We start from the raw sequence: 13569 nt of genomic DNA, 5'->3' as shown, positions 1-13569 counted from the left end.
AGGAATTAAACCCTTCGGTCTCGCGAGGATCTCTCTTAAGGTGGCCGAGCCACGTAATAGAGAAATGATTTGATTAAAATGTAAAGGAGGTCCGGACCTTCTGTTTGCGCATTTCACGGTTCGCCTGTAAAAAGCACGGGGCCAGCCGTTAGACAGATGGCAGTCGCTGCACTCAATGGCCTGAGAAATTGGATCGCGTTTTAACTCCCTTACGTTTTCAGCTCCGAGCTACGGATACCGAGCTTCCAGCCGCGACCTCTGCACTTCTTACGTGCCACCACCACAGGAGCAACTCGATTCCGTCCTAGAACGAACCGCGAAAACTCCAAACGAACGCTCAGCGCCATCAGCGCTCTTCCCATCCCTTCTTCCCTTTCGCTCGTTCGCTGTGTCAATGGACACAATTTTGCCGCGGCCGTCATCTGGACAAATTGCTAAAAGAAGAAACGCGAAGCATCGATCCAACCGCGAACGCGAGTCGAACACGCACGTTTTAATCGCACGCAAACCAACCACGACCAATCGCTTTTAAGATGACGAGATCGAACGTCCTCCGGGAACGGTAATCGTTCTCTCTTAAAAAAACGCATCACGTTCCCGATTGGCGACCTCGTTCTGCAATTTGCTACCCTCTCGGATCTTTCGATTCTATTTCTCTCGACGTTTCTTTTCCACATTCAGGTAACAACCAAGATTGATTACCTTTTAATTATCGTCCGGTTCGATTAACGGCCGATCTGTCGATACCGATACCACACGTCCGTCGTTCGCGTTCGCGTTCGTTCCCTCTTTCAGTTTCTATCTTCCGATTTTTAGTAAATTCGAATTAGGTATACGGCTACGATCGATCGCAATCGGAATGATTCGTATAAGCGAAAAGTGGAAATTCGAGGAGTAAAATCGAAGTGTCGGACGACGTAAACAGCAAACTTTAGACGGTCGGTAGCCCGAAGAGCGCAGCGGTGGTCAGAAATCGTATTCCGAACAAATACGATCGCTCAACCTAGCGGTGGTTCAGTGTCGTCGTACCATGTCTGTACGATCTGTCGGTTTTAATGGTTTGTCGACGATCGAAACGTAGCTCCCCTTCGCACATCAGCTTCCGATCGAGCGACAACATCGCTTCTTCTTCGTTCCCTTCGAACCGAAAGACGGGACTGGGCGTGAAAGCAAACAGAAGGGTGAAACGAAGGGAAAGGAAGGAGGAAGAAGATGAGCGAGCAGCGTGGGTGGACAATCCGGGTTCTCTCGAGAGCAGAAGGTGATACGGAGGCCACGGAGGCACGGTCGAGCGATCGTGCTCGAGAATAGGAGGGATGAAGCAGACTTTGGTGGGAGCGCGATTCCATCCAGAGCGGGGATAGCTGCCGCGGTGGGGATGCCGATGAACACCGCGGTGAGTGACGCAGGAGGGGTGCCAAAGGAGTCGAGGAACAAACCTGGTGGCAGCAATCACCATGAGTGGGCGACGCGCGCTTCTCTTCTCTACGTTTCTCCGATCTTCTCTTCTCTTCTCTTCTCTTCACCTCTTCACCTATCTTCTTTTCCTTTCCTCTCTTTTCCTCTTTTGGGTTATCAGTCTGACGAACCACTCGCCGACCTTTTCCCTTCGAATCCCTCTCGCTCGCTGTTTCTCTCGCTTCCTCCTACTCCCCCTATTTCCTACCCTCTTGCCCTTTTCCGCTTCCTCTGGATCTCCGTCAGTGCTCAGTTCGCGTACGTGTTCGTATCCGTGTCCGTGTCCCTTGCACGCAACCGCATCATCGGACAGCTCGCATCGTGAGGGTTGAGAAACTTTATCACTGGCCATTCCCCTTCCTCTATACACTTAAGTACTTATTTAGCACTATCACGACCTTACGATTCGTCGGTCTTGCCACCAAACAAATTCGTAACGTAATTCGAATCGATGAGTATCACGCGTAGTTACGAGTTTAAGAAAACAGAGACGAGATTACGAGTGGACCACGCGTTCCAGTCACGGAAAACGTAACAACGCCGCTTAAGTTAAATGTCTACTCAAAGTTTTACCATATGACGCTACCGATCGAGTAAGCTCGCTCACGAGGGTCTGGTAACGATGGCGTAGGGGACGCAATGTTGCCTCTGCGACATGCGGTACCGTCGTATAGACGGAGACCAAACAATTTGTATTAAAATGAGCGAGCTACCCTCGCAACGGCGAGCGATTTTATAAAAACGATTTTTTAAAAAAAGCAACGACCACTACCAGCGGGCTAAACGGATACAAATCCAATCTATGTCTCTCTCTCTCTCTCTCTTTTTTCTCCGTTTCCCTCTATCGAAACACCATGTAATTCGCAACCTCTCATTTTGTTTTATCTCGCGGAAATAAAGAGCGCGTACAGAAGTATCGTTTCAAACGCAGTGCGAAAGTTAGCGACGTGAGTAGGAGGTCTCGGGTGCTGGATGATCTATTGGAACATCGATGAGCCTGGCGTAACGGTAAGCGACAGCTACGTACATACGTTTATAATATACACCGAAGACGAATGATCTCTTATCGATCGTGGCAGATACGCGTAAAGAAAAGCGGTTTGACTTTCCACCGTTTACAGTCGCGTGTCATTTACAAGGCTTACCACGAGCGATCCTTGTCCTCGCGAGAAAAACGAGACCAGATACAAAATGATTCGTCTGGTTTCAGCGACGGCGGTCGTTTGCTCTCCCTCGCTCCTCGATCCATCGAGATCGGACTCATCGAGGTATGCTTGCCCCCCGTGGTTCGCTTCCATCGAAAATCCAGATCTGATTGGTGACGACTACGACGACCAGTTCGTTGTCAACCGGACATGTTAAACGAGTACGGGTCCCTTGTTAAAGATAGAAGAGAAAAGAGTCGAAACGCGATGCGCGCGTGTACGCGCGCGATCACCAACGGTGATCAATCACCTTCAAACTGTGCTCGTACAATGCGTGTCGTGCCACCAGAATCTGGCCGCTTGAGAGAGCTATTGTTGCCACCCACGTTGTCTCTCGACTTCTGCTTACCGCTCTCTCTAACGACCACGACCGTCTCTCGTTTGCCAAAACCCCAAAAGATCCAATACTCCTGATTGCTGCACCCTCCTGTCTCCGCACCCTTCGCAATCCCAATACGTATAGAGGTCCTTCGTTTTTTCGTCCAGCTATCGACTATTCCTTTCTACCTCTACGATCTAACCAGTCGATAATGCTTTTAAGCGGTTTCGAACTAATGTAATCGGCCATCGTACCTGGTCCGCGATGCTCGTAAATCGCGTTGATACGACCGATCGAAAATCTGAACTTCCAATAAACTGATATAAATACGTGGAAAACGCTCCCGTGAGACTTACCCTTCTCCGTTTGATACGACTAGTTTCGAGAGAGATAATCCTGCTAGAATCGAGAATCGGGAATCGGAAACCGAATTTTCAAGATTTCGACCGATCAGCTTTGAAGGAAAAGAACGGCCATCGTAAAGGTAGAAACGAATACGCGTTATCGGATCGATTGGATCGCGACGAGAAAAAGAAGAAACCATGCACAACGTCGTTTATACCCATCTGCAATCATCTTGTATTCGATATTCAAAAAGAAAAAAAGGCAAAGAAACTAAAAAGTTTCCCTCGGAAAGGAAGCGATCCAAGCAGATAACACGGACGCGTAATCTCGATGCTACTGCAGCTAGAAACAGCCGCCGTTGCGGACGTATCAAAATATTCGAGCTCTGCATAATTTCTCGTGATAAGTGACAGGCTAAAAGCTGTCCCTAAGTCGAATCGACCGAATGTCTGGTTTAGTTTAAAACTAGATCTTAGACGTTGATTCTTTTGAGAGCAACATTGTCCGTCGGTTAGGAAGAAGAGTAAGAGACACGTGCCACTTATCCACCGTGTTATCGTACGACTCATGGCTGACTATAGATACCAGAAGCTGAACACTCGAGTATGTATATACGTCGGGATGATTTTCGGCTGCGTATGAACGCATACACGCGTATCGCGATCGTTGCGTTCGTCTCTTGAGTCGGCTTTTCATCCGTTTTTAAGCGAGCCGTGGAGATTTTTCAAGATCGCTCGACGCACGCTATTAACTAACTGCGCCATTAAAAGCGTTATATCGTCCTATCTTTGTTTATTACTTCTACGAAACGAAACATTTCTTATTTGGATTCAAGGAGTTACATTTTTTACGATGTAAGACAACACCGTACCTTACTGTACGTACGAACCCCTAGCACACATTATTTCTTTCTTCGCGGAAAATGGACCGACGTTGGACTTTGTTTTTTTTTCTTTCGTTTTTCTTTTAGATAGGAGTGAATCCCCTGTAGACGGTTTAGAAAAGGGAAACTAACTAGAGGAGATGCTTCTGACGAGTTTTACTCTCTTGACGTTCTATAGAGCCCTGCGTGGTGAATGACAGGTTTGTGGAGTTACGAAGTTAAGTTTTATAGTGGCGGAAGGTGAGTTCGTGCGTAAAATCGTCGAGTTATTCTTCTACCTTTACAGAGTGTATCATTTTATGCAGATGAGTATCTTCATTCCGCGTGGTTCTTTCTTCTCTGAACTTAATAATATCGCATTGAGTGTGAAAAACGGTTCACGATAGTCACAAAATGATACGATTAGTAACAACCAATATTATTAACAAGAACCTACGTTATTTTTCTTCTACCAGACCTGTATGTACATACGACAAATTAACACTCATCCTTATCGAAGAGGATATTGAGCTAAACGATACTAAAAAAATCGATTGTATCTTAACAGAGAGAAATATCTTCTCAATGACTACGAAATATGTAGATCTCGCGGTTTTATTCGGCTTAACGATGACACGAAACATGCAACGGTACAGAGCGATATAAGGACAGAAGGGAAGCGATTCTGGCACCGACAGAGATGAGCAGATACGTACTAAAACTAAGTTGTGTCAATGTGCGGCTCGAAAAACGATTAGCATCGTGCGGTCAATTTATTTTATTTACAATGCGTGCCTCGTATTGCATAAACTTGTACGTGTTTACCTTCTTCCAGGTGTTTTGGAGTTACGTATACGGCCAACCGATCATCGAATCTTATTCATGGATTCAATTAGGTTGCAATTAATCGACCAACAAATTTCAGGAGGGAAACGCGCATATGCCGCCTGTCAGAATTCGCTTTCTCATGGATGCGAGAATCGATTTGAAATGATTAGCGATAATGTCAAGGGAGTTCAGAGGCACGTCCGTGATGAGTCCGTGACTGGCGTACCTTCTGTGCCGACGTGGTTAAGTTGCTCCAGTACGCCAATACGTAACCACGAATCCACCTAATTGAAGTAACCACAAGGCGCAACGCGCTACGTTATACGGCAATGCAATCGAGCCAGGCAAAGGTAGACAGACCTGCCACAGGTACAGAAAGAGAAAGAAGAAGAGAGAGAGAAGGAGAAATAGGAGGAAAGAGAGAGAAAATGGGAGTACCTGGTTCGAAGAAGACGCGAGGACGAAGGGAGAAAAGTCCCAATAATCCATGATGGATAAGTAATATTAGTACTATACGTCCACGGTACGATTTTCTCTCCGTTAGGTCGACGAATAACCATCTGCCGCTTGTCTTTCGACGTCTAGTATTCCCATTTAGACGTAGCGTTTCGAGCTTCGAATAGTACGAAATGCTAAGCGCACTCAACGATTCTTTACTCTTAAAGTGGAAATCACATATGAATAATGATATCAAATAACGAATAATAAAAAAAAAATACTTTCAATTTAAAAAATACAGAACAAACGGGAAAATAATTTGTTATGCATAGTATAAATATATTTATATGGATATTTTATAATGCAATTGCGTCTACATATCGTGACACGTATAATGCTAATAAATGCCACCTCCTAACTGGATACAGAATGTAAAAATCAATCGACGATCTCTTTATAATGCTCACTCATGCACCGTCCCACACATAATATCATGGTCGATCGAATTCTTTGAAAAACGTTTCGATCGCACAAAAAATTATTATATTTTAGAAATCTGTCTCACGTGTATCCAGTTCACGTATAGTAAGAAGTTTTTAGAAAAACAATAGGCATTGATTTTTTATTCATCAAATAATATAATATTCGTTGAAATAAATAATACGTAAACACGCAATTTTGCTGGGAAATAAGCTCAATGCTTTCGACCAGCTATGACCTTCGTCCATACAATCGTACATGTATGTATTTTCTATGAAAAGTTATATGTATACATATATAACTATTTTTTTACAAGAATTTTATACCGCGTCTGATATAGTGCAGCCAATATTACTAGCAAATTTATTCATTGAAATCTTATAAAATATAAATGCCTGTTATTACTAAACTCTTGTTCGTCGTTTTAATACATCGTATCAGTGTGCATCTGTAACGCTGATATGTACAAAATTAGATGTAGAAAGTTTTGCCAAACCAAATGCGCTACTATAAAAACAATTTGCGTGATTTAGCTGCCCAATTTCGAAAATGTACCAAAAATGAATATGTTAAAGAAAAATAATATTTCCATGTCTTTCTTCACATGCGATCAGAGGTGTCTAAACAATATACATATATAACTTTGATATATTGTACGTTTATACATTCATTGCGAAATCTCTGACTTAGATCTCACTACAACCGTGTAATTTCATTCTGTATACTGAAAACTAATGCTTTGTTTTATTTTTTTCAAAATCCTTCTGATTCCTTATATATTCCAGAGAATGCTTTATTCTACGTTATAACTCGTCTTATCGATAAATGAATAAAACACGAAAAATAATAATCAATAGCACCAATTATTCTAATAAAAATATCAAAGCAATTTTAAACAACATAATTGGTTTTCAAGGTAAAGCTTGAATAACCAAAAAATATTCGTGCAATATACATTACGAAATATATTTGCTTTTAGATAAAATTAATAAATCCCATGAAACTAATCAAGTTTTTAGTTAATATTTCACGTTGCATGGAATGTGGCCAACATTATGATATGATACTGGTGAAAAAATTGGATCGAAATTGTCGCGTTGTAATATTAGCGGCTGTTGATTAATTTCAAAAGATTAATATTTTTTTTTTTTTAAGGAACCATATACGCACGGTCTCGAGTTTTCTAACAGTGCTTTATACTACGCATGAAATTTGCCGCTCGTTATTATTATGTGTAACTTTGTTTCACTTCTGGATACACATTCCGTTTAAAACTGTTACTCTTTTTACAAGAGTGTACACTTCCTCTTCTTTACTGGTTCTGGAGGTTCCAATGCAGCTAAAATAGCTTCATCAAATACGTTTTTCAAACCTTTCTGCAACATTGAAAACTCTGTTACTATTACCAAAAGATTACAACAGCGTGGACATGTCTTCCTATTTAACAGATGCGTACTTACTTGCGTAAGAGCACTACATTCTACGTATTTTACCGCTTTTAATTCCTTGGCAAGTTTTTCTCCTTGCTCTGCTGATATCGGTTTTTGCTTATTTTTTGCTAATTTTTCGATAGTAGCAACGTCATCTCTCAGATCAATTTGAGTACCAACCAACAAAAATGGAGTTCTTGGACAGTGATGCGTTATCTCAGGTACCCACTAAAGTAAAATGTGTTTATGATTGACATTTCTTTCCTTTATTGCATAGTACATTTCATTTCAATAGTATCCTAATGATAAATAAATTGGATTGAACATAACCTTTTCTTTAACATTTTCAAATGATGATGGTGACACTACTGAAAAACAAACAAGAAATACATCTGTTTGTGGATAACTCAGAGGCCTAAGTCTATCATAATCCTCCTGGCCTGTAACATAACATAGTATTTATATGCTATATTTATAAACAAATCTTAATGTTATTAGAAATTTACCAGCAGTATCAAACAATCCCAATGTATATGGATCACCACCGATCATTACTGTCACTGCATAATTGTCAAAAACAGTAGGTACATATTCGGATGGAAATTTATTGGTTGTATATGATATCAAAAGACAGGTTTTACCCACAGCTCCATCCCCTACCACAACACATTTTATTGTCTGCATGCTGATATTTCTTGTATTATCTAAAATAGCTGTATTAAATACATAAAGTTAATACAACAAACGAATCACACGACACTTCTGGGAATATTGTGTACAATATGTCAATTCGACTTTAATAACAATAAACAAAGTACAAATCACTCTTAAAATTTTTTTAACGCTTTGTCAGCAATTGATAAATTCATCTAAATTTTTTATATTTAACGTTATATGAAATATACGAATTTAATGAAACTTCACGGATGAATCACATACAAAGTCGGCCTGTCCTTAACCTTCAAACATATAACCGAATTCCAATATAAAAACTAAATTATATTAAAGTACTTCCTATTACTCTTCACAATAGTAACTATTACTTTCCATATTTACATTTTATATTACCTATAACATGAACTTATAAAAGGAAAATCGTATTAACTTATCGAACGTAAAAGTAAAGACGATTACCTACGATTGTACGTCTGTCATTAAAGGTTAAAATCGTAACTCATAATCTTAAATCACAATGAACAATTATACAACTTGAAATATATTGGTAAACGTAAAAAAGTATAAATACAACATCTAGCACTTCAACGCCATCAAGCGCAATATATTCCACCGCACTTTATATTTATCACGAAATATGCATTTCTTTTAACGATCGTTCACTCACAACTGCTTGTTGCACACGTCTAGCATCCGTTACACATGATCATGAATATAAAAATATCTAATATTAGAGTTTATAACAATATAAAAGCAAATAATATATTTGATAATAATAAAATTATTATTAAATATTGTTTCTTATATCACTTAAAAAAGTTGCAAGTAAAAAAAATACTAGAATCACTATCATAACAAAGCACTAGTTGGTACTAGATCAATACATAAAAAGTGTTTGATTGTAAATTGTTGCTCCGTCCAAATGTTTATTTTAAGAAATATTAGCACTACATTTAATAATAAATCAACAATTGTATATTCTTACTTCAGTTAAATATAAGAGTATTATAAACGGTTATTATAACAATTTTATACATACATGTTGAACATAAGTAAAAAATAATTTTCATTTTTGCTAATATAAAAATACGTTAAAATTTACAATTCTCTTATCTCCTAAGGACTGCAGCTTTTAGTTTTGTTATTACATTTTGTATACAGTATAATTACTTATTATCTTGCTTCAGGTTTAGAGAATGGTTGCAATGATCCTGGTTGTACCCACGATAATCCAACTGCTTTATTTTCTTCTTCTTCCTGTATCCCATCACGTTATAATCATAATTAATAAAAAAGTAGATCAAAATATTATAAATTATTTTCATTAAGCTTTAAATAATATGCTAGTATCTACATTAATAGCTACATATCTGAGAAAAAATATCTCTATGGTTTATATTTGGAAGTTTCAAGCGATAACAAGTATAAATGAGAATGGTTTTAGTAATTAAAAAACATTTAGATATATATTTCTTTACCTTAGGTTCATAGATTTCTCTCTTAATGGAATTATGAAGCTCATCGACGTATGGACTAAAAGTAATATAGTGAGGATCATCCACCACAGGAGAACTATAGACTTTGTTTAAGCTTTCTCTCACACATTTTCTTACGCGATCTCGAAATGTTTCGAAATTATTCTCTAATCTGTAATACAAACATAACATGCATAAAATTTAAATATTAACTGACAACTGTAACATTCATCGATCAAATATTTTTTCCTAAATACTTACAGATTAGACGCTTCATGATTTACAGAATTCATTTTAATATCTACTTTTGTGAAGATTTTTGTTATAAATTGTACCAATTGCCAAATTCGATTACTTTTTCTCCATTCAGGAAACCCCCATGATGAATATAGTTCTCCAGATTCAGAATCGATCAAAGGATGAAAAACTGGAGTTTGAAATGTGACTTTCTACAATTTGTACGGTACACAATAACAATTGAACATTCAGTATACAAGTATTAAACAAATCAAAACAATTTTATAACTAAATTCTAATGTATCAGGAAGTATAGTCTTACAGGACATCCCCCATCTGGAAAATTTTGTGGTAGCGTAATATTAAATCTGAAGATTCCTCCTTGATATATTCCTTGCCGCACAAATTGTACCCCAAACCATACTAAAACAAAATGCATTTATTACAGCTTGATAAATGTCCAGAAATGTCTAATAAATTTGTACAAGAAAATGTGGCAAACAATAAATCATGCACATATTTACATGTAAACCATTATACAAGACCAAGTCAGGATAAGCAAGACCTAAGAATCAATTCATATTTGACTTAAATAACTTGAATGCAATTTTTCTCATACATAAGATGCATTGAAAAAAAAAAAAAAAATAATAATATTTATTTGCTCATACTACTTACATAAGGAATTTTGGGCAGATGGTATGACATAAATACCCTTCAGATCTTGCGCACATAGCATATTACTGTTTAAAAAGTAATAACAAAAGAACTAAGAGATTTTCATTCACTGCAGACATTTATACACTGATTTGCAAAATTAACTTACTATTCTGATAAAATATTGTATTCCTGTAAGTATATGATATATTCTTTGTTAGTTTGTGACACAGTTGGCCTATCAATCATTTTCACAGACATGCTCAATTGAGAATCTCCATTTGTATTCAAAGGTAACAATTTCCTGAATGAACCTTGTCGTTTTAGGTTATCGTTCTTATTACCATCATCCTAATATCATATAAAATTAATTGTTATTTTCAAATGTTTCTATTTATCTTCCAGATTAGAAGAAAACATTTCTCTTATTTTGTTTATTACCTTCGTTCCTGACATACTGATGTAATTAAGAGAAAAATAGTAGGATTATGTCTCAAATATAATCAATGTTTAAGATTTTAAATAATAAAAATATGTTCCATTATTTCACAAATTTTATCAGATAACTGGCTATTCTGTTATATTTCCAATTACTATCATCTTCTCTGAAATATTCCATCTCACGCTATATGTGAACAACCATAAACGAGGGAAGACATAGATCTTATATGATTGACTAATATATCGACTAATGCTCTTTATTTTATTTTTTATTATCTAATCTAAGATAATGATAAATATCTTCTTATCAGTCCTATAGAATGTTAGATCATTAATTAAGGACAGAATAGACGTGACATTACATAGGACTTTGTATTTCAGGTTCTGAAATACCGACGTGAAAAAAAATCAGTGTTTCTTACGCCCTCTGCGATTTATTGCGGCCAACATAGGAATTAATATTCAACTGAATAATCAAGACCATCGAAAGCAATAAAGTCAATGCATACATAAGTATATAGCTACAGTACTCACTGATTCAAGACACATGTATATAGCTATAGAAAGATCTTCATTTGTCAAGCTGAATCTACAATATTTCACTTTAAAGGAACAGTGTAAATTCGACTTTATATTCTCAAAAGAAGCTCTGTCATCCCAATCAGAACTACTAGCAGCGAGATTCCTTGGTTGAAATAGACATGCATTTGTTGGAATCCGAACTGACTAACGTAATATAAGACATATGTTAACCAAAAAGGAGAGAGTAAACTAAGAGAGAGAGCGTGATCTCAGAGTGTGTTGAGTTCAAAGAACATGTAGTAACTTGGCTTGTATATATATATACGTGTATAATAATAATTGTATTATTATTTCAATATACTAAATACATTTATACCTTTTCTTTTACACCTATACACTTGATTGATATATCCTATCGAGTTATGGGTCCAGAGTAGGTGTAAAAAAAAGTAGAAATAAAAGAGAAAACGAAAGAGACTCTATAACGAACAATTGAGAGCGCAATCACGTGTAGCGAAAAGATCAAAGACCAGAGTTTCAAAAGAAGTATTTCAAAAGGATTCAGAATATTATTTTCCCCAGTTGTCCGCAGAGAACTTCAATAACTAACTATTTCAACTATGCACGATGATTACAAATCGCAGCACTACGAAATTAATTCAAAATTAACGTCATATGAATTCAACTTAAAATAAAACAAAACGCGACAAATTTAAATTCTATTCTTTAATAAATTCTAACATTTATTCACAATAGAAAATACTGAATACAATCGCGACATCTTATAACTCGCAACACTAAAGCAAACGCGGTCGTCTTTTCATCGCAATGCTAATCCAAACCGAAGTGAGTATTTTTTCGCAACTCTAATTGTTAAACGCGAAATTTGGGTTCGCAACTCTAATTGTTAACGCGAAATTTAAATTCGCAACTCTAATTGAAAAACTGCGATTAGCCCAATATGACGATGGGCCGACATGTACGTCGGCAAATAAACAAATCACAACTAATACTACTACAAATACTAAAAGCGAGTACAGTGACAAAGTAGTAACGAGAATGAGTTTCCATCCTCTGGATGATCCAGAAGATGAAAAGCCATCAGTAGTTGCCCTCTTGCGTAACAATTTGTCGGGCCTCTTCGGCTCATAGCCTCTTCTTTCTTCGGGCGCGATGCCCGCTGAAACTTACATCTAAGCTCGAGACTTTCTAAATCGCAAACCAAAAAATAACGTACAAAGGTGAAATGAAAACATAAATCGCGGAAGCTGATCCAAGTACATGGATGAACAACGATCATATAGAGATCGCTGTCCGTTCGCATGTGCATGCTCGAGCAATATTAACGTTCGTGTCGAAACCCAATCGCGACCACGACCGCGGAATTCAAAAAATCGATGGGCAAAGCCAAAGACGATGGCATGTTCCATTCGTGCCAGCTTCACCGTCGATTTTTCGAATGAAATTTCCTGAAACAAGTTGGACACGCGAAAACACGCCTACCCGACGAGAGACTGTGCCAACTTGCCCGGCCCTACCTACTTATAGTTAACATTCGTACCAGAAAATATACTACCTATCCTACCCGAAAACCTATATTTAAAATTTAAAAAATAGCAAAACAAGCACACCAACACATTCACTCCACGGTTCTCACACATAACCCGGGCGCAAAGGCCTACACTAGAGAGACGTCCCGGGACGCCTCCGACACCCGAGTTTGGCATACAACATGCACACTCTAATGTTACGTACCATTTTCCTGAAATCGACTGACGAAGGCTAGCGACCATTGCGTACAACGCGATAAAAGTAAATCTCAGTTTTAATTAGAAACATTCATAATTCAAAGAATATATCTATTTCTCAAGGAAATTATAGATGGTACGAAATTTGGTACCATTTATTATAATTTAACAAGAAAATTAATAATACTAATACTTGTGATTCGCCTTATTTAATAACGAATCTTTGTTTTTACAGGTTGTAATTGAAATGATGTTTGTGTGAATTTATGTTTTATTATATAAATTTATAGCAAATGGAATAAATACTAAAACGACGCAATTCCACAGCCTACCCACACACACTATGTAGAAAGTACGTCGTGCACGATACACTAACGCATCGTCAGTCGCTTACAAATTATTATAAAATCAATGATCATCGTACCCATTGCCTTTCTCTCACCCAAGTA

At 37.6% G+C, this 13569-nt stretch overlaps 2 protein-coding genes across 3 annotated transcripts; both read right to left on the bottom strand.

Annotated features, from left to right (window-relative positions):
* Positions 1 to 5773: 5773 nt before the first annotated feature.
* Positions 5774 to 8768, bottom strand: LOC139992601 (cdc42 homolog). 2 transcript variants are annotated; one of them, XM_072013558.1, is made up of 5 exons: positions 8504 to 8768; positions 7872 to 8078; positions 7696 to 7805; positions 7396 to 7593; positions 5774 to 7311 (listed from the first exon to the last, which is right to left on the bottom strand). In XM_072013558.1, exons 2-5 carry the CDS (start codon positions 8047 to 8049, stop codon positions 7222 to 7224), a joined length of 576 nt encoding a protein of 191 aa, XP_071869659.1. In that variant the 5' UTR covers positions 8050 to 8078; positions 8504 to 8768; the 3' UTR covers positions 5774 to 7221. The 2 variants fall into 2 exon arrangements, with proteins under 2 accessions (XP_071869659.1, XP_071869657.1); XM_072013556.1 differs by having other exon boundaries at positions 8500 to 8763.
* A 166-nt stretch (positions 8769 to 8934) lies between these two features.
* Positions 8935 to 11182, bottom strand: LOC139992600 (protein crossbronx homolog). Its single transcript, XM_072013555.1, has 7 exons — positions 10851 to 11182; positions 10579 to 10760; positions 10431 to 10495; positions 10075 to 10175; positions 9777 to 9964; positions 9519 to 9687; positions 8935 to 9297 (listed from the first exon to the last, which is right to left on the bottom strand). Exons 1-7 carry the CDS (start codon positions 10863 to 10865, stop codon positions 9214 to 9216), a joined length of 804 nt encoding a protein of 267 aa, XP_071869656.1. The 5' UTR covers positions 10866 to 11182; the 3' UTR covers positions 8935 to 9213.
* Positions 11183 to 13569: the final 2387 nt, after the last annotated feature.

The sequence above is a fragment of the Bombus fervidus genome, chromosome 11 (assembly GCF_041682495.2).
Source record: "Bombus fervidus isolate BK054 chromosome 11, iyBomFerv1, whole genome shotgun sequence".
Classification (NCBI taxonomy): Eukaryota; Metazoa; Arthropoda; class Insecta; order Hymenoptera; family Apidae; genus Bombus; species Bombus fervidus.
This window is presented reverse-complemented; position numbering and strand designations above follow the sequence as displayed.

Bases quoted from the DNA above. Each gene is read 5' to 3' on its own strand.
- LOC139992600 (XM_072013555.1), bottom strand. The intron at 10,176-10,430 runs GTAAGTAGTATG...ATTTTGTTTTAG, and splicing joins ATCTGCCCAAAATTCCTTAT to TATGGTTTGGGGTACAATTT. The intron at 9,298-9,518 runs GTAAAGAAATAT...GATGGGATACAG, and splicing joins GAGAAATCTATGAACCTAAG to GAAGAAGAAGAAAATAAAGC.
- LOC139992601 (XM_072013558.1), bottom strand. From the start codon at position 8,049: ATGCAGACAATAAAATGTGTTGTGGTAGGGGATGGAGCTGTGGGTAAA. The intron at 7,806-7,871 runs GTAAATTTCTAA...GTTATGTTACAG, and splicing joins GGGATTGTTTGATACTGCTG to GCCAGGAGGATTATGATAGA. The intron at 7,594-7,695 runs GTTATGTTCAAT...ATTTTACTTTAG, and splicing joins TTGAAAATGTTAAAGAAAAG to TGGGTACCTGAGATAACGCA.